General features: G+C 29.9%; 1 protein-coding gene across 1 annotated transcript in view; it reads right to left on the reverse strand.

The window, feature by feature from the left end:
• LOC142329497 (uncharacterized) overlaps nucleotides 1-17,152 on the reverse strand; it is a 237,641-nt gene extending 220,489 nt beyond the window's left edge. Inside the window, exon 1 of the mRNA XM_075374170.1 lies at nucleotides 17,046-17,152. Within this exon, the coding sequence (XP_075230285.1) occupies nucleotides 17,046-17,120 (75 nt within the window). The 5' untranslated portion in view covers nucleotides 17,121-17,152. The remainder of the gene's footprint in view (nucleotides 1-17,045) is intronic.
• Nucleotides 17,153-21,781: the final 4,629 nt, after the last annotated feature.

The raw sequence follows: 21,781 nt of genomic DNA on the forward strand, positions 1-21,781 counted from the left end.
ATATATATATATATATATATATATATATATATATCAAACAATAATAAAACAACTTCCAAACATAGTAACAGAAAAAACTTTAAAAGTTTAACCAAAAGTCGACTTTCGCGGGATCCCCCATCATCAGTCGGTAGATAATTTTGTATTATATCAAAAAACAAAAAATAAATAATAAATTAAAAAGTGAAGGAAACATAAACTCTGACAACCAAAAAAACTTTAACTTGAAAAACTGTTACGCTGAAATAATGTAGGCGCTTTTGTTTTCTTCATTTTTTAAGTTTTTATTTAATATATAAATACGTACAGACTGATGATGCGGGATCCTGCGAAAGTCGATTGGTATTACTTTTTAAGTTTTTCTGTTACTATGTTTGGTAGTTGTTAACTGGCACAGCGGTCAGTCTGTTGATGAATTATTTGAATTTTCAGAAATATATAAATATTATAAATTTATTATAATATAGAACTAAAAAAATACCATAAAATTATTAATCCAATTATTATTGTTGTATTATGTTTTAAAAGCAATTTTTGTTTTAAAATACAGAGCGTATTAAAAATAATGACCCAATTTCATAACCATATAACCACGCATAGTCAGTGGTTAGGAAGTGTGCTTCCTAGAGTTTAAAATATCGGCTGGCAGATCGAAATACTAGCACCCAAACCAACGCTAACTTGAGTTGTAAATTACATAGCACCTATGCAACAGAACGTGGTTTTGTGTTATACAATTAAGACGATAGTTTATATTAGCGGTGTGTCTCAGGATTTATCCACCATTGACTAAGAACATTCGTCGCTGATATAAACTATTTCAATGATCGAGATGTTTGTGTAAAAAGAATAGCCAAGGGCTACTGTGCACTTAAGAAGAAAATGTACAACGAATTCAAGGGCTTCTCAGCGAAGCCCGAAAAAGTCCACTTGTCGAGATAGATGAGAACTTGCGTACCTTTACGTGACTATTTAGCGTGTATTAAGACAACACTTTCATTTCAGGCCATACCAATTACAAGTGTTACAAGCTCTTCGAGTAAGTGACAAAGATTTCTGTTATGTTCTTAGATGGTAAGGAAGACGACAGTTTCTTACCGCGGTTAATTTTTAGAATTGCAGTAACATTTCATCTTAGCGATAATGTTTTACGACACAACGTTCACATATGGAAACTAGAATTTGCGCTAAATTGTACAACAGGAGCAAGATTCACCAAAAGTTAATGTATTTTATTTGGTTTCGTTTATAAAAAATTATGGCCCTTTCTTTTTTGAAGGAAACACAGTAACAAGCCACTCTTAACTTGAGATACTGCAGTTGTGGCTTTTTCCACAATTAAAAATTAAGCATTCCCTCAACCCTGGATAAGGCGTACGGGAACCCAAGACTTGGCACTACACTCTTAACCCCCAAGATCAACAGACATTGCACCTTATGACTTTTTATGATCGGAATTTATGAAGTGAAGTTAGTATGTTACACTAACCTGCTCATTTGGTTGATCTGAAAACCAAGATCACAGCAGCTTACTTCTCCAACAGTGGATACGTCTGCAACATGTTGTGGAACAATCTAACTGTCATCTTGATATTATCCATGAGCAGATGATAGAGATAATTGAATATTTAAAACTTTATAAGTAAAATTTTAAAGTGTTTTTTCTTGTAATTATAACAAATTCTTATTATGAGATATATAATTCATTAGAATGCATAATTAGAATCTTGTTTTTGATTTTTTAAATTAAATTTACGATTTTAATTATGGAACGCGTTTAATAAAAGGTCATACCCCAATGAAAATGGAAGAATCAATGAAATTAATTCACAAATGTGTTAAAGGAAGAAGAATGAACATTTTATAAAATCTATAAATCTTAATATAAAGATTTCGTTAATGTAAAAAGTAACAATAAAACGATCATAATGAACAGCTCAACAATCAAATGGATGTCCTTTTCAAGAACTTCAATTTACTGAAAACAGGAAAAAATGAGATAAGTATAGGCTAGATAAGACATGACATAAAATGTAGGGAGGGGCGTGTCTAAACGCTATAAAAAGATTAACAGAAATTTAAAATACTAGTACAACAAGTTTTGATATTGGTATGGTTCTGAAATGCGTTATGTTGTGATAAAAGAATGAAGCTAAACAGATAAACAGTACCCAACATAGAACTAATTTCCTTTATAATGAAAACTATAAATTAAAATTTTCCTAATGAAATATATTTTCTGAAATTGGGTCATTATTTTGATACTCTTAATTATAATATTGGTCTCACTTTAATGAAACAGTAAATGAAATGAAAGAAAACATCAATTTTTATAAAGTAAATAATATGCCAAAAATTGTTTGAGTTTAAAGACTGTCCAAGCGGTAACATTATTCACATAGGACTGACAGATACATGTATGAAACTGTATCTAAAAAAAAAACAGTACTGTGACTACAGTACTGGCTAGTAAGCCAGTATTGCAGTAAAAAAAGACTCAATTTTTTATTTTATATTGGCCTGCTCTTATAATTTAATATGAGAAACAGACAATATTTCGATCTTTCATTTCCAGATTTGTGTTACGATGTATGTGTATATATTTTTTAGTGTTGAAAATTAAATTTTCAGAATTACAAAGGTCCACATAACAAAATAAAAAGCTATAAAATAAAATAATTTATTCAGTGATAAGAATTCAAGTTTATGTTCTATAATATTTAGAAAGTTACTTTTACAAAGTAATACATTTCTCTCTTTTCTCAGAATAGAAAAGTCTTTTCTTAATTATTATCCTGAGGTACCATCTATTTGTCAATGTCAGTTTGCTAATTTATCATTGTAGACAGTTCTTATAGATACCCAGTACAATATTAACTACTGACTTATTCCCTTTTTTTAAGTTTCTTTGTTTTGTGGTTAAGTTAAATGAAATAAAAAGATTCCAGATATAAGCATATTTTATTTCTTTAAAAAATGTCTTTCATAAGAATAAAATTCTTTTTTATTTTGTATTTCCTTACGTAATTTTCCTCAAATAAATTTAATTTAAACCCTGAATTAACTTTAATGAAATAAAACAACTCTAAATTAAAAAATAATTGTATTAAAAATATCCTTGTTACACATGTAATACTATTACAATATTTTATTTCCTTATAAGTAACATATTAAGAAATTAAAGTTAAGGTATAAAATATGGAATTATCAACAAAAACTATTAAAAATGTTTTCTTGAAATATTACGGTTATCCTTTAATGCTTTCAGATAAATACAGGAGCGTGTTATTTATTATCAGTGGAACAGATTATCCAACCATTCCTGACAAAATTTATAAGTATCAAATTTATCTTCTCGTTTTGCAGAATACTGTTTCGGCACAGTTAATCTATATGGCACAGCTACCAACCATTCCAACATTCATTTCCTAACTTCATGAAAAGGGTATTATATAGTTGTTCTGAATAAGAAGTTGGAGGCAAAAAAAGAGGAGTTGGAAATTGAGCAGACTGCTTTTGAAAAGCAGTGAAAAACTGTAGATTATATTTTTACCTTCTAAATGGTTGTGAATAAGGCAATAAGCTGATAGAAAGAAATTGATGTTGTATTTATTGATGTAAGGACTCACATTTGATACAGTTCCAAGACAGGAGCTACGGAAAGCTAGGAAAGAAATTGTAACTGCAGCCATGTTGATCACAAAAATTTAATTTTTATATTGAAACCATTATGGGAGCAGGTAGAATAACTGGTGAAAGATGACAAGTCAGTAAATTTTAAAGGTAAAGATGTGAAGCAGGAATATAGTTTGAGTTTGTTTCTGTTAATTGTGTTAATGAATGGCATTATATGGGAGTGGTAAGAGGCAGACAAAAAGAAATAACATTGGGAACTGGAGAATGAGGCTGTGTATATGTGATATTTAGCAATTATTCAGCAAGACTTACAAAATTCAGTAAATAAGAGTTAGTGCTTTTGAAGAAAGAGGTCAGGAGATGAACCCTCTGAAGATTATGGTGATGCTCTGTTTATTCTTAACAGAGCATCACCACGTAAATGGAAGAATAACAAGGTTTGACTGCAGAACAGAGGGAAGTAAGGCTGGAGCAGGTGAGTAGTTCATAGTGGCTGGAAATAGCGATTTCTGTATAGGCTAAAAATACTAAAAAAAAGTTCAAAAATTTCTTTTCAGTGTAATGTATGGAGCAGGGCAGCAGTTTTGATTCAGAGTGAGTTCTAATGTTTAATTACTGTTTATTTAATTAATTTTATTTTGTTGTTTTACACAAATTTATTTTTTCCATGTTTTCATTTGGTAGATCAATCATATCTTCGGTTCTGTACTAGGTTGAAACAAGTGTTCAGAATTACTTGATCTATGTTCTGATAAACCATATATAGAGTTTTTGGTTTAAGGTATTTATTTTTTTAAATAATTACATCAATGAACTTGATTTTTCATTAACAATATATTTTTAATCTGTTCTTAGAGTTTATAAAACTAAGTTAGGCCTTTTAAATGATACTAATTTTGATATAGGTTCAATACTAATGAAATTATGATTTAGCAAATCACTGTTTTTTCCACTTCAACCTCTATGTCAGGAGTTTTAAGTATCTATTAGGGTTAAAAATTATGCTACACTTTTTTCATAACTGTTGTAAATGTATGACAAAAAATTGTAATCATAAACCATATTTAAAAAAACAGCTTTTAATGTATACTCCATCCTTAATGTATGTTACAGAAAGTGTGAAACTGCTGGAAAAATATAAGAAAAGGGTGAGAGCAGTAGAACTAAAGTATATGAGATAGATAGTGCAGAAAAAAAATGCGAATGAACAGAAACACTAGCATAAGAAATCAGCTTTGAAGCAAGAACCATTGGTAGAGGTGGAAAAAAGAGCTTTGGGAATAGTAAACAATAACTTTAGTGAGAATTTAACTATAACAAAAATATTTAGATGGAGAGTGTTTTTAAGTTGAAATATCATTTTTTCTCTACATGCTCTAAGTGGTGGTTATGTAAGTCTGAAGGAAAAATTGTGTTAATTTTTTTTTTTGTTTTGGATAATTTCTTCAAAATGAATCAAGTAATAGTGAAAATTAAATTTTTATTTAATACTTTCTAAGGTATACAACAACAATGCACAATAAAAATCTATAATTAAGGTGATCTGATACACCACTTGATAAATTTCAGATAATTCTGGTTTTATAGATTGAAAAATAGCTTATATCACGCGAAAGCTAAGTTCTATATTTATTTTGTCTGTTTTTCTTAAAACAATTGAAATGAATCATTTCATATTTGTTACATGGAAATCAGTACATCGATCTACAATTATTGAAGTAAAAATTGACTATCATTAGTTAGGAGAAAAAGGATAGCTTTTGAATAACTCAATATCTATCAGTTGTATCAGTATCTGAACTGTTTAACAGTCAGTGACATGCAACATTCCTGCCGCACCCCTCTCCCAAGTCTGCTTTCCTCTGATAACTCATTCCCAATCTTTATTATTACCTTCTGTGACAAGTACAGATTTCTTATTAATCTCCTTTCCCTCCAAGCGACTCCTTTTTCCTTTAAAAGTTCTCCTTACAGAAATCCACCAATCTTGCCCCGCTTACATTTCTTATACCTAATCCAAAGTCTCCCACAACATTTCCCTCTGATTCTTCCCCTACCATCACATTCCAATCTCCCATCTATCAGTTCAACCATCCAACCTATTCTTTAACATTTCTCTTTTTATTTATATAGATTATATTATAAACAAAAATTGTTAACTAAGTAAAACAAAAAAAGCTGAAAACACAGATGTAGGACAAATATATATTATGTACTAGCATCCCCATCGCAGCTTTGCTGTGCTATGGTTGTGTTTCCTGTGGGGTCAATTATTTTTTTTTGTTTTTTAGTTAAATAATCTGAGACAGATGCAGCCAGTCGCATCGCACAAATTCCTACAACTGTTGGTTGTTTCTGTTGCTCGTCTTACACACACGGCCGGGTATGGCAGTACTAACGGCGACGGTAGGCAGTAACTGAACTATTGTAATTTCACAACTTATGTAGAACAAATTTTACTGTCGCCAGACTGGTGTAGCCGTGAGGTTTAACGCATTAGGTACCAAGTCAACCGGGCAATCGAGTTAACTGCTGGCCAGTCCAAGCTACTTTCTTACTCTAAATATTAATTTATATAATTATACTGCTCACCTATGACGTCACAAAATAGCAGAAGTTTAAAGCATTTTTTTGGGGTGGGGGTGCGATTTTGCAAAGGTTTTTTGCAAATATTGTTATTTTTTAATTTTTAAAAAATGTGCCTAAGAAGAAAGAATATGAATTAGGCATCTCATGCCTCACTTCTTATGCCCTATATATAGAAGTAAGTGTGGTTTTGATCAAGTCTGATCAAGTTTTGGAGAAATAAGGTGATTTATGAGTGCGACACCGAACACATACACACGTACATACAAACATCTGGAAATTTTTAATCCGGTCTTTTTGAGTTCCTTAGGGTCAAAACGTCAAGATACGGTGAAAACCGCATATGCCCAAATTGAAACGATTACAATACTTTCACTTTTGGAGCTATAGCTTTGCTACAGCGCTGTTTGGACGGGAAAGTAAAAATAATACTAAGATTGGCTACATTAGCTTTTTCCTAATCAAAAAAATTCTTTCGGCAACACATCATATGTATGCTGATAACCTACACAAACAAAATGCGCACAAATAAAATTTTAACTTTTTTAAACTCTATTAACATATTTGAGTATGATTACACTCAGAGAGTTCTACTCTGAGAATTGTAAATGCCTCTCCTTTATTACAAGTGCATTCTATTAACCTGCAGCTTATTCCGGTACTGCAAAAATAGTCTAATTTATCAGTATTAGTTTTTTATGAAATTAAATAATGAACAATTTAAATTCTCATAGTGAGTATAAAAAAATTCGTAAATTTCGAATTCAAAATTTATAATAAAAGATTTAACATCTAGAATGTTACTGATGATGTGCAATACAATAAAATAACCAGTAGTTTTATCGTTACCAATTAATCAGAAATTGAAAAACAACCAATTAAAAGGTTAATACAACAGTTCAACTTAAATTTTCTATTGCTTTTTTTAATGTAAACTATAATGTTATTTGGTCGTAATTTATTTCAAGTACATAAATATTCGTTATAAGTAATAGTAATTGATCATTATGGGATTTAATTAATAAATTAAGTGAAAAAGGGTTTAGTTACCATCATTTTAGTTTACTTTATAATCTGTGCCAGACATTGATTAGTGTCTGTAGATTAATTTATACCTTTATTATGTAAGTTGAAGTTTATCGAAAATACCCTCAGCGCAGCTTTAGTACTTTAAAACCACATAAAAATGTATTAAATATTTTTTGCTTCCTTCCTTGTACGAAGTAAAGGAGTATTGTGATGGAGAAAAATGTTTGTTTTCAATTTTCAACAAATATTCATTTCGACCATCCCTGAATCTATTTTTACTAGTTTTGGTGTGATGTCTGTACGTCCGTATCTCACATAACTCAAAAACGATTAGCCGTAGAATGTTGAAATTTTGGATTTAGAACTGTTGTAACATCCAGTTGTGTACCTCCTCTTTTGATTGCAATCGACTGGACCAAAAGTGTCCAAAAAAAGCCCAAAATCCAAAGATTTTGATTTTGGACTTTTTCTGAACTTGCAGTAATAACCCTTCATTAAGAGCTTTTCAACGATATATCATAAGTGGTAAATATTTTCATTGGTTCTAATGTTATAGCCAAATTAAATTTTAATTAATTAAATATTTGAATCTTAAAAGGGGAAGACACATCGGTTCGAATCGGACTTCATATCCTTTTGTTTTAAATAGTTTAAACATATTGATTTATTAATTATTAACCTCTTATTGTAAAAAAAATATATATATAATAAATAATAATTCAATAACTTTTTTTGTCTTCAGTCATTTTGACTGGTTTGATGCAGTTCTTCAAGATTCCCTATCTAGTGCCAGTCGTTTCATTTTGGTATACCCCCTACATCCTACATCACTAAAAAAATTTGTTTTGCATATTCCAAACATTGCCCTGCCTGCACAATTTTTCCCTTCTACCTGTCCCTCCAATATTAAAGCGACTATTCCAGGATGCCTTAATATGTGGCCTATAAGTCTGCCTCTTCTTTTAAGTATATTTTACCAAATGCTTCTTTCTTCGTCAATTTGCCGCAACACCTCTTCATTTGTCACTTTATCCACCCATCTGATTTTTAACATTCTCCTACAGCACCATATTTGAAAATCTTCTATCTTTTCTCCTCAGGTACTCCCATCGTTCAAGTTTCATTTCCATATAAAGCTACGCCCCAAACATATATTTTCAAAAATATTTTCCTGATGTAAGACGCTTATAGAGACACCACAAAAAAAATGTGATGCAATGTGATGTCCACAACTGTGTAACTGTCCACTTAATTAAAGAATTGGAGGATCGTTTCTCACTTTCAAATGAAATAAGTTTAAATGAAGTACAGCAGAAAATGTGTGTATATGTAATTTAATAGGCGTACAAGAAAGTCATGTGGTGTCCACATCAGATTTTTTAAAATTAACTTCAAAAAGGTTGAAATATATTATTGTAAAATGTTGTTTACTTTATTATGTCATATGCAGCATCTGAAATGTTTAATACTCGTATATCCTAGAGTTACTTTGAATCGATATAAGTAATATATCACCTCTTTTTTTTAAAAAAACTTTGCTAATTTATTTAGCAAACTCACGGAAAAGTTAAAACGATTTTAGGTTAATTTATTGAACACTTCAGACTATATATATTTTAAAGTAATAAATTGTGAAGTATTTCATTTTTAATATTTCACAATAGCAGAGACGTGTTTTGTTAAGACATTTAATTAAAATTATTTTATAACTTTAAAGGATATTATTATATACAATAGTGTGTGTACACGCGCATAAATATAAAATATTTATTTAAACATTAATTTTTTTAATTACTTAAATTTGAAATAAAGCTCACACTCAAAACCCGTTTACAAAGATTTTATTAATTTAAACCGACATTTCGATTGAATATTTTGATAGTTAAACAGTCATCAGCAGTACTCAGAGGGTAAAATGACTACAATAAATATGTAGATAAATAACTGAGAAAAGATTTGACAACACAGTTGTAGTACTTTCACGCAGCTATTTATAAATAGCAAATTTCAAATCTAGTATTATTAAAAAAAAAGCTTTTATTTCAACAACTTTAAATATTGAAATCGTTTTCAGCAAAAATGTATAAATAATAACTCATGCAACCATGTTTGTTGCGAACCCCAAAACGGGAGTCAGTTCAGTTTCATAAAAAAATCTTTTTTTTAAGCAGTAAAAAAAACTGAGAAAAAAATGTTAAAAATGCATGATTTTTGGTGGGGTCCGGCCGCTTGGTGGGGTTTGGAGCTCCCAATTTAGTAAAGATTAACACATTTACATTTCTAATTAGACGACAGTAGAAGAAACCACAATGAAGAACTACCATCATAGCGATCACAACAAAGTTTAGAGCATTTTTTTGGGTGGTGCAAACAAAAGTTTGTTTTTTTGCAAATATATTTAATTTTTAATAACAAATTTTGTGAAGAAAAATATGATCTTAACTAGCTCTACCCGCCACGCTTCACTGTGGCACATTATGGTTGCATGGATGAGAAATGAGAAACAAAACAAAGCATACGTTTTATAGAAGTTTAATTTTGCAATAGTTGTGGATATACAATATTTTTTTGTTTTTCCACTGTCTGCGTACATATAAAGGCTATCTGGTTTGCCGTCTCGGGAACACGCAACATACAGTTGCCCATGTGAGAAGCAATCCGCATCTAAATCTAAACCACACAATTCTAAAGACTGACCTTGAGCTTTATTGATTGTGATTGCAAATGCCAATCGAATTGGGAATTACAATCTTTTAAATTAAAATGGTGTATCGGTCGGGATTATGGGTATTTGAGGAATGAGGACATCTTCACCTTTGAAAGGCCCCGTTAAAATCGTTGCTTCCACTACGTCATTCATCAATTTCTTAACTGCAAGTCCGTGCCGTTGCAGAGTTTTGGCTGATTAATATTCCGCAACAGGATAATTGTCATTTTTTAATCGAATCGTTGCTAGAGTCAATCTAATGAGGAATGTTTTCCCAGTTCCTTCTGGCGCATCCAACAAGAAGGTCCCCCAACTCCGTCATTTATCATTTGCATTATGCGATCATAAATGCCTTTCTGTTCACGCGTTAATTTGGGAATGTTTGATTGGACATATGACTGAAGATCACCAATGTTGTAACTCTGTTCACGGCGTAAATCCACATCAAATGAAGCAATCGCAGCTCGGGTGGGTGCTGGCATTCCCAATTGACTAAGAACTTTATTTGCAATAGCTAAGCACTTGTCTTCAATATTTATCAATGCTTCGTTGTAAATGCCTTCTGTAAATTCCATGGTCATATTGGTATTTTTTAGGCGTACTCTATGCAAAATATCCTCAGCCATATGCGATCGATATATATTTCCCATAACTCTCCGGGAGATGAAGGGAAGCAAGCGGTCAATATAATTGCGAATAATGCGCGAATTTGGTTTGGGTGTGCAGTGTTGCACGCGTCATTAATACATATATCCCACTGTTGGTCGTTTTCTAATAAATTCAGAGCTTGGTGAAAGGCGCAGCTCAATCACGACACGATCACACAAAAGTACCTCGATTAATGTGAATATTTAATTCAGATTGTATAACAATCTAAATCAGATGCAAGTGGATACTTTTTTTTTTATTTTTAATAAACAATGTAATTGGGAACAGGTATTGTTTCACATGTGACTGCGGTTGTCGTTAGCTAGTATGGCGAGTGTTCCCCTCGCTTCCGGCAGATGGTGCGGTCACTGGTACACAGCTGACCGTTAAAAAAACTGTTTTCTCGCAGTCGCGGGTATGTTACTGATGCGAAAAATAGATAAAAACAATCTTTGATGCGGGTTATATAATCGTGCTAAAATTTGAACTCAATCGGTGCAGAACATTTTGAGTTTTTGAAGCGTACACAAACGAACTTAACATTTTTATATATAAAGATTTGTGGGCTACGAAAAAAACCCTTAAGTCATGTGAAAAAACACATCATTTTAAATGCGTACAAAAGCAGAGTAATGCTTACAGATTACAGAATAATCAAATTGGCGTTGATTTCAGATGTTAATAAACTGCTAACGTAAGTAGACGCTGTGCTGCTTCAGTGTACAACGTGATTCTAAAGTATGAATCTACTAATGAATTACGGTCTAAAGAAAACAAAACCCCGCAGGTCAATTGAGAAAGAGGTGAGATTTTGATAAAAACGCGATTCGTAAAAAAATTACACGAATTTGAATTATTTAGAAATAATTTAGCGATCTATTATGTCCTTTGGAAGAGAATTAGGTTATTGTCTTCGACAACGCTTCTTATCATTAAACGAAAAGAATTCCAGCCGTGTTATAGAAAAACAATGATATCAAAACGTGGCTTAGTTCAAAAGGAATAATTTTTGAAGAGGTTTAAGTTAATGTTCAATCATTCCAAAGGGTTTCGCGTATTAAAAGTAATTATAGTCCGTATAAAATTGGTTTGACACACAACGCCATATTGGTAAGTCGTGTTTTTATTCGGCTCCTAATGAATATGTTTGCCCGCCTCCGTGGCGCGAGTGGTAACGTTTCGGACTTTAATCCGGTGGTTCCGAGTTGGAATCCCGGTCAGGCATGGCATTTTCATACGCTTAAATCATTCATATCATCATCTGAAGCAATGCATAACGTTGGTTTCGGAGGTTAGAAAAAAAAAACGAATACTTAGTTGTGTGGTTTCAGTGTTACTATTTGTGAATTTTGTTCTTTGCTTATACATAGCAAAAAACGCTAAATAACCAAAAACCGATTGTTTGGTCATATATATGTAAAAAAATAACCTAAGAAAGCATTTTTTGGTCATTATGTAGGGATATTATTTTCTGTGTATTTGGTTATTTCGACTTTTTTTGTTTGCATAGTCTTAAGTCTATCTCGGCTATAAGAAAGTTGGGTGTTTTATTTACTTTAAGTCATCCTTCTTGGTGGCTTTTCTTTTTGTTTTGGTGTTTTTTTTTTGTTTTTTTAATAAAATACATTTGTTTTAGCTGTTAAATATAATTCAAAGAAATTTGTTACTTAATCAGTTGTGATTTTGTTTACATTGGCAATGGCCATACGGGCTCTTTGTGATTGGTCGTTGTGTTTGACAGCGGCCATCTTGCATTGATCTGATTGGTTTTCCTTTATTTACATTTCCATCTGATTTATTAGTCTCTTATTTATTAAAAAACTGTACAAATTAAAAATAGATAGATAGATTTATTAAAAATAGATGAAAACAATCTTTAATGCGGGTTATATATCGTGCTAAATTTTTTTTTATAGTTTTTTTTTTTTTTTTTTTTTTTAATAAATACAGATGTTTTAGCTGTTAAATATAATTCAAAGAAATTTGGTCGTTGTGTTTGTCAGCGGCCATCTTGCATTGATCTGATTGGTTTTCCTTTGTTTACATTTCCAAATTAAAAATAGATAGATTTATTAAAAATAGATGAAAACAATCTTTGATGCGAGTTATATATCGTGCTAAAATTTGAGCTCAATCGGTGCAGAACATTTTGAGTTTTTGAAGCCGTACACAAACGAACTTAACATTTTTATATATATATAGATTAGGCAAAATCTCGAGATACTGAAAGTGAAAATTTAATTGCATCAATGACCCATAGAAGTAATCTGACCAATTTTGGTCAAAATCGATCCATTAGTTCTGGAGATAAAAGGTGATTTGGAGGTAAATACCGAAAACACACATGTACGTACGAACGTTAACATTCAAAAAATTTCTATCCGATTTTTTGGGTTCTTTAGGTGTCAAAAAGTCAAGATCCGGTGAAAACCGCATATTCCCAAATTGGACAGATTACAATACTTTACTTTTTAGAGCTGTAGTTCTGCTATAGCGCTAGGCTAGACGGGAAAGTAAAAACTACGAAATAAATATATTTAGCTAAATACGTGTAAAATAAATAGTTTTACTCGTGGACAATCATAACTGAAAGAAGAAAAACATATTAACTTAGGCCTCCGATTGAGATTTCCTGTGACGACTTAACGTATTACTCTAGTAAAACTAGTCTCAAATAACATGAATCTTAAATTAGTCAAACGTGAAGTCACTCAATAAAACTGATTAATATTTTTAAGATGGAAAATTTCAAAAATACGGTTTATTTTAGATTGATAAATTAAAAATTCAAAGAGATTATTAGACGTCGGTTCCTGTCATTTTTCAACAATGAAGTTTCTATTTAAATAATAATGTAATAAATTTCCCAACCATCCAATTCTTGGTTTGTTACGTAAATGTTTTAAAAATTTAGTTTTTAATAAACTAATTTTGTGACTATTTTCTAGGGAGTGGTTTTTTCTTTGAGATTGCATCTTTGTTTGCCCTACGTATTAATTGGGAATTATTGTCTTTGAAAGACAATTTAAATATCCACCATTTCAGAGGGTTTTTAGTTTAATTTACCTTCTTTTCTATAATTTTTTTAAAATATTTGTCTTGTTGAATTATTAAAAATATTTCTGCTTGCACTTATCCTTCACTTATACTATTTTCTGAGATAAGTTTGCTCTGTTGCCTTATACTTTATTTAGACGTTTTTTACAGCCATAATTGATTGTAAGTAAAATAAGTAAATAAGTTATAATTAAATTGTAAGTAAAATTTTTGTAAACTGCTTCTGAATGTCTTCACTTTTCAAATATATCAACTACTCGTATATCATAAAATAAGTTAATCATTTTACGCACTGACAAAGTAACGGTTTTTAGTTTTTCTTAATCTACTTACCACTTTATATAACTCGATTTATTTCTCCGGTTATTTAGAATAAAATGTTACAATAGGTTAAAAATTAGCAATCCGGTTTTAGTTAATCGTTATTTTATTTTTTTTTTATTTTTGGAACAGGTAAGTGTACCAATAGTGAAATTAATAACTGAACCACAAAATTAACACTATTATTAACGGATATGCGACATTAATCTCTGGAAAGGGATAAGAATCTCTAGGTAGATCCTTTTAAATTTTGCATCTCTATTTTTATTTTATTTCATCACCAATATTAGACAACTGACTTAAAAAATAGTAAGTTACTAATAATGGCTCGGCGACAATTGTCGATGTAAACGAATTAAATGTTTTGGGGCTGTTCCAGATGATAGTACACAACAATTTTTTAAGGGGTTTAATCAGATTAATAGAGTGATGAGCAAAGTTATTATTTATTTGGGCTAATGTTTTCGTTTAGCAAAAACGTAATGGGCAATGTGAACATTTTTCAAATTTTGGAGATTCAAACATTCATTGTAAAGTAGGATTTAATATTGACAAGTTAAAAGAAAGTTGAAGTCTGCAAAACAACTGTTTATATCTACTCACAGACCTGGAAAAAATTGAATTCTTCCAAAAATCGATTAAATTTTTCGTTAAGTCAACAAGGTAAACAAAAAGTAGGCCGCACTCATTAACTGAGAATAATTTTCTGTTGTAATAAAGTCATATAATATTTTAGTTAAATGCGGTGCTTGACATATTAGAATTATGTAAATTTCACAGCATAATTTTTTTCTGTATAACGTAATTGATTTATTATTGTGGAGTAGATGATTAGATTTATCTCATTTGTAATTTTTTCACGAAAATGTGACAAGTTTAATTTTAAGTTATTTTTAAATATTTCACAAAACGTTTTCAAAAAGGTAGAATTTTAAGGTAAAAGGTAGAATTTTTATGCTTTATGTAATAGCCATCTATTTTATATAATTCTAAGGAGGATATATAAGATTCAAAATTCTTTTAATTTTGACTATTATTTGTTTACCAATTGATTTGACCCATGTGTTTTACCTAACCAAAAAAAAAATTATATATACGATTCTAAATAGATAATTTGTAGTATTTTCAGTCTAAATTTATTTGTATCGAAAATAGTTGTTTTAAGAACTGCTACCATATTGAATGAATGAATGACGGAAGACGGACTAACAATAGAGAATTAAGGAAATTCATTCAAGTAACAAAAAAAAGTGAAAATTTATAAAGAGAAAGGAAAAAAAAAATTATTTTTACAAACAAAAAAGGAGGAAAAGAAATTTGAGTATCACACCCATACCCATACCCACACCCCAACACACACACACCACACCTACACCCATATCCACACCCATACCCATACCCATACCCACACCCAGCCATACCCACACACACCCATATCCACACACCCACACCCATGCCCATGCCCACACCCACATGCTCACACCCATAACCACACACAGACACCCACACCCATGCCCACACCCTCATGCTCACACCCATAACCATACTTATAACCATACAAATATTTATTTGGGGTTGCTTGCACTACTATTATGCCTAAAAACAATTTTTTAAATCCGATTAAAAAATACGTAATAAATAAAAAAAGCTTTTTCCGATTTTGGGAAAGGAGAAGAATTTGGGAGCAAAGTTTTTTAAATGTAAGATAAGCAAATACGAATATTCTGAGTTAAATATAAAATAGGGTTAATGTTCGCAAAATTTTGAGAAAATTGACTACTATCTACCACATCCCCGAAGATATTAACCCGGAATACCATCAAATTATACTAGTCTGTGCCAAATTTCATCAATATTACTCACCATAAACACTATGTACGAATCATATGCATTAATATATAAACATTACTCCCCTATCACGTTTTTTTGCTTTTTGGGGTCTCAGGGTCATGAAATGTTTCTGATAACCATATTTTCCTTCTTGAAGCATAGCTGTAGAGTGTAAAAGGGTTCCTTCTCGGATAATAGAAATATTAGATATGCTATGAAATGCTATTATTCTAAGATCTGGCAGCTGATTTCTCCAGGTAACTCGATTTAAATGAAGATTAATGATAATTTAATACATAATTACCGGGTTGCCTAGCAAAAATTAGCCGCAATTACCTTTAAATATATTGTAATTAATTGCAACTATATTTTTTGTGCGTTAAACGTCATTTGAAAGAAAATGATCTGAAGAATGTAAAAAAAATGGTTGGCAGCGCTCAGTCGCCTGCAACTTCCATGTTGCCAGATGTAAACCAGGTATGTTATTGTTAATTATTTTTACGTTCGTCGTGTTTTTTAAAAAAAATTGAAGTTAATTTTTTCTGTACACGATAGTCGCGCTGTGTTCTTGTTTATTACAACACGAAGTAATTCACACTCATCCCTTCTCTCTTATTCACACTCATCCAGAGTGAAAGATTAGTTTAAATATGGCGACCACTACTTGCGATCATTTTTTTACAGGCAACCATGTGTTATCGTGTAAAGGAAAAAGTAAACTTCAATTTAGTGTTAGCTTTTTTGAAAAACACGATGACCGTAAATATTTTTTTCTTTTTACATTCTTCACATAATTTTTTTTTTAAATGACATTTAATCCACTTTAAATAATAGTAATTGCGGCTAATTTTTACTAGGCAACCCGGCAACTACGTATTAAATTATAATCATTATTTAAATTGAGTTTCATTAAAAAAATAGATACCTGAAGAAATCGGCTGCCGGCTCTTGTACTAATGTAAAATAGTAATACATCGAAAAAATAAAAAACATCCGGTTTAAAACTTCTTTATAATTGCCCAGGATGACTACAATTTGGGTGACGCTTTGAAATTATTGATATAATTTTTGTTTAAATCGATAGAACTTTTCATTTTTTGTATTATTTCAAAAAGTCATTTGTAAATTTGTTTTATAATAAAGTGTAGATAAAGAATCGCATAAAAATAAAATATTTAAAATTTTATCACTATTATTTTCTATAAATAAATATGTTTGTTAGGTTACTTACCAAAGTGTAAACAGCACTGGCGTAACTTCCTTTTCTTAATGATCTCCAACAGCAGCATGACTGCATTAGAGGCATCTTCAGTCGTTATTCAATAATAAAGAATTTCCACTAACGACTTAGCTCATTATCATAAAACAATAACTTTATTATAATTTAACCATCATTTTAAATTTTTATAATTTCTAACTTTCTGTATTATTTTAACCGTGTCAAAACATTTGGATCGCTGTTTATATAACACACTATAGCTTATGCAGATTCACTGGCACTTCACTTTAGCGCATGAAAAAAATTGAATAAATAAATATATTATTTTATATTAATAATGTAGTTCAATGTTTATTATTTTCCAAGATTTTTCCATCATCTTTTTGTAGCTTTACTTCATTGAATTTTTAGCATATTATGACATTTCTAGATAATTTTAAAAACAATTTTTTACATATATTTAAAATAATTATTAAATAGATGCATTATAAAATATTTCAATCTTGTCTTCAACACACAAATTATTTTTAATTCTATAAAAAATTTTCTAAAGAATTTTTTCTTTGGTATTTTAATATCAATAAAAACATTCTCATTTTTAGAAATCGGTTTTTGGCTTTATCTTACAAAGATAAAAAAATTATATTTAGTGTCCCAAGAAGAAACTGAGAAACTTTCAGGAAGTCTTCTATAGGTGAAAATAATGAAAAACGTTCATATAAGCATAGGTCTGAAAACGTTTTATTTTCGAGTTACGGTTAGCGAAAGATTTCGTACGGATTTCAGCTCTTCTAATAAAAAAAGACCTACTGTAATCTTTAGGATTCAAATTAAAGAGTGAAGTTAGTGATTTCTTATATAATTTGAGCCGGGAAATGGGATAAAACATGTATCAGAACTAGACGTAAAACACAAAATTCGGTGTCGAAAGAAGTTTTTTTTAGGTTTTCAGAACAGTAGCTTTGTTAAATGACTAATCTTAATGACCAGTGTGGAAAATTTAGTAAAATAACTTGTAGAGAATTTAATTCTAGGAAAATTAATGTAAATATAACCAATAAATAGCACATAAAACATTTTAAAATAATTTTTGACGTGACAACGTCTTATAAATCGATGAAAAAAGCCATTGTCCCGTTCCGCCTGAGCCGAGCATACGAGCGAGAGCGCGGCACGAGCAAGAGTGAGGGGCACGATCGGCCTAAGCGTTCGGTTTGTGCCGCATCTATCTCTCTTCCCTCGATTTATTGTCATTGATTTGATTTCAGTTTAAGTTAAACTTGCAAAAACTATAAATAATATTTAAAAATTGAATATTAATGTTTTTTAACCAGAATTTAGAGTTACTTAACACGAGTTTTAAAAATATTTAGAAGTTTTAATGACAAGTTGAACCGCCTAACCGTCGTGCAATAGAATATACTATCAAGTGAAGCAGGTTTTGGCGGGCTTTTCAAAAACAGCAATTTCATGAATTGACACTTTATCAACATTGATTTGATTAAAGTTTATTTCTATAACAAATTGTTCATAATTATTTTTGAACAAATCATTCAATTTAAACTTGCAAAAATTATTAATATTAATTATTATTATTATTAAATGAATTTTATGTGTTTTCATTGAATCGCCCGAGACACAATGCAAAAATAATTACCTAAACAAAATAAAAGTTACTCAGATTGGAGGAGGATACTTCATAGTGACCTTGTATTTGACCTTGACGTTATTTAAAGGTTAACTCGATTTCTTTCAAATGGAATGACCTGTTTTTGACCACACCAATGAGAGCAGAAAATTTTACATTAATATGGTGACACATATTACGACCTTCGATTTTTTTGAAGGTCATAAGGCTAACCATCAACGATAGTGTTATACGAGTTTTTGAATGTCATACAATACTACTGGAATATTTATATTCCAGGTCATTAATCTAGCAAACTATGGGAAAGAGCATAAAAAGGAACTTTAACATTTCATTGAATATTTGATATAGGCCGTAAAATTAAAAATCTAAAAACAACCAAATTGTTTTGGGAAAAACATTTAAATTTTCAATGAAGAAGGTCTACAAAAATTAGTTATTTTAGAGAATACTAGATCGTGGATACCGATGTTCTTTGGTGGTTGGGTTTCAATTAACCACACATCTCAGGAATAGTCGAACTGAGAATGTACAGGACTAACACTTCATTTACACTCGTACATATCATCCTCATTCATCCTCTGAAGAATTATCTAAACGGTAGTTACCGGGGGCTAAACAGGAAAAAGAAAGAAAAAGTTATTTTAGAGAAAAAAAATTCATTATTTTAGATCTTCTAAACCTCTTTTTAGTAACTTTGTCATTTACTTACTGATTTAAAAAAAGATTTTTTAACAAAAAAAAAAAAAATTTCGTTCATAAAATTTTATATTTTTTTTTAACTTCAACAAAAAAGTATTATTATGTGCACTAAAAAATATATAATAAAATTAAAATTTTAATACTGCAATACTGTAAAAAAACAATATTTTCTTGAGTTTTGTTTTGTTTTTACGAAACTTCAACTTTATACTGAAGATATGTTTATTTTTCTTCTATATTCCAAAGGAAATCGAGGTATTGAAATACCGTAACAAATTGGGACCTGCGATAAGGTCAAATCAATAAAGTACATCCCTTGAAACAGCAAGGAAATGTTTTTGTAGCTTTACGTCAACTATTATATGGGTTCGTGAATAAATATTCCTTTTCTAGCAATAATTTTTCACGGACCTTTTATCAATTTCTAAGGTCATAAATAATAGAAAGAAATGATTATCTTCAGATGTATTTCTTCATTTATTTAAATATCTTTATAACCGACTGATTAGGGAACGGTTACCATTTTTCTAGAAAGTTTTATGAGAACAGGTTATATTAAGTGCTTCATATTTTTAAAAAAATATAGTTATAATTTAATTTGAAATTATAAAATATTAAACCAGTATTTTAGTCGTTAGGGTTAATTAACTTTCCTATCACAGGAATCATCTGTGAGTTGTGGAACTATAATCCTGCTTATAGGTTGTAGAATATAGTTATGCCACAATTTATAAGAATAAATACACTGAATAAATTGAAACAAAAGTTTTTTCGGTCAGTTTTTTTTTTTAATGAAAAATCATAAGATTACAAAATTAGAAAACAAACAATTTAATTATAAAATTTTATCCAGGCTGTTATTTGGTTTAAACAGGTAAAATATAAAAATAAATTAATTTATATAATTGAAAACGTTTATAAATTTGTTAGGATACATATAATACATATATTTTACCCCTCTTCAAGTACGAACACACAAATATTGGCTTATCAAATATAGAGAATTATGTGCTGTTATAATTCAGACAATATTGGATTTAATTCTACGCTCTTCAAACGCCAATATATTAAATTATTTGTTGTAAACAGCTGTTTCTGAATTTACTGTTTCAGCATTATCAAGAAATTAATATGTTTTAGTTTCCCGACAAACCCCTAAACATTTATTTCCGTATTTAAGTTAGGTGACTTTAAATTCAGAAATATATTAAATTTCCTGTCACATAAACATAATAGTTTTATCAGATATCCGTAAACTAACTTTTTCAAACAATTAGAAATTTCGAAATCGTGATTTATTTTGCGACTTTAATAAATTGCAGTATTTGTATTAGTAATATATTTTCGACTGATTGATCATCCATTTTGCTGACAATATTATTTTGCTAACATCCCTAACAAAATCCGTAACAACAGTTTAAAATCCCGCTGGTATTAGGTGAAAAATAGAATTCTACAATAATATACAATAACAATTAGTTACGTTACAAACAATAATAAATTATAAATAAGCCTATTAATTAAATAAAACCATAGGGAACACTGTAAGAATTATGTAACACTATACTTAAAAAGTTAAATATTTTTTTTGTAATTTTAATCCAAAACTAAATCCGCATTTTCAGTTTAAAATAGTTATATTTGATAGGTACCAGACAAATTAACAGATAAATGAAAATACGAGTCCATATGCAAAACAAACGAAACTTATTAAAATAAACTGAAAAAAAAATTAATTAAAAAAATATCTAAAAAACTTTAATTCTAAAAGATAGAAAACATTATTTGTTTTTTTCTAAAACAAAAATAAAAATATTAAAAACTAAAACAAAAAATCATTTTACAAACGGAATTTCGTTTTAGATATCCAATTAAAAAATTATAATTTATCTTGTAAAAGTTCCACACTACTATTTAGTATATTTTTATTTTTATTTTTATATTTTTTATCCCAAGTTTTGTTTTCCACACACAACGCGCACGCATATACACTTTTACTGTTTTCAAGTATCTGTTGATGATGGTTTAGCAATTGAAATGCGTATTTACTTGTAGTTTTAGGTTTAGGTTTGTTTTATAAACACCTTTTTGAGATTCTTCTATTTAAGAATAAAAGAATATTAACCTTAATATTCTATTAAGGTTATCATTTATTCTAAAAAAAAATTTGAATTCAAATTTCCACGCACAAAATCTAAAACAGGCTGGCAACTGGAACAAAAGTTATTTTATCGTTTTATTTAAATATAATATTTTTTTCGTTTCTTTAATTCAATGATTCTAACTAAAGCGCGCGCGCACCGTGTTTAATTCACGCGGGTATAGCGGTACTAGCGGCGACGGTCGGAACTAACTAAACTAAGAAAATTTCACAACTTACATTGAACAAATTTCGCTT

This window comes from Lycorma delicatula, chromosome 8, assembly GCF_047948215.1.
Source record: "Lycorma delicatula isolate Av1 chromosome 8, ASM4794821v1, whole genome shotgun sequence".
NCBI lineage: Eukaryota > Metazoa > Arthropoda > Insecta > Hemiptera > Fulgoridae > Lycorma > Lycorma delicatula.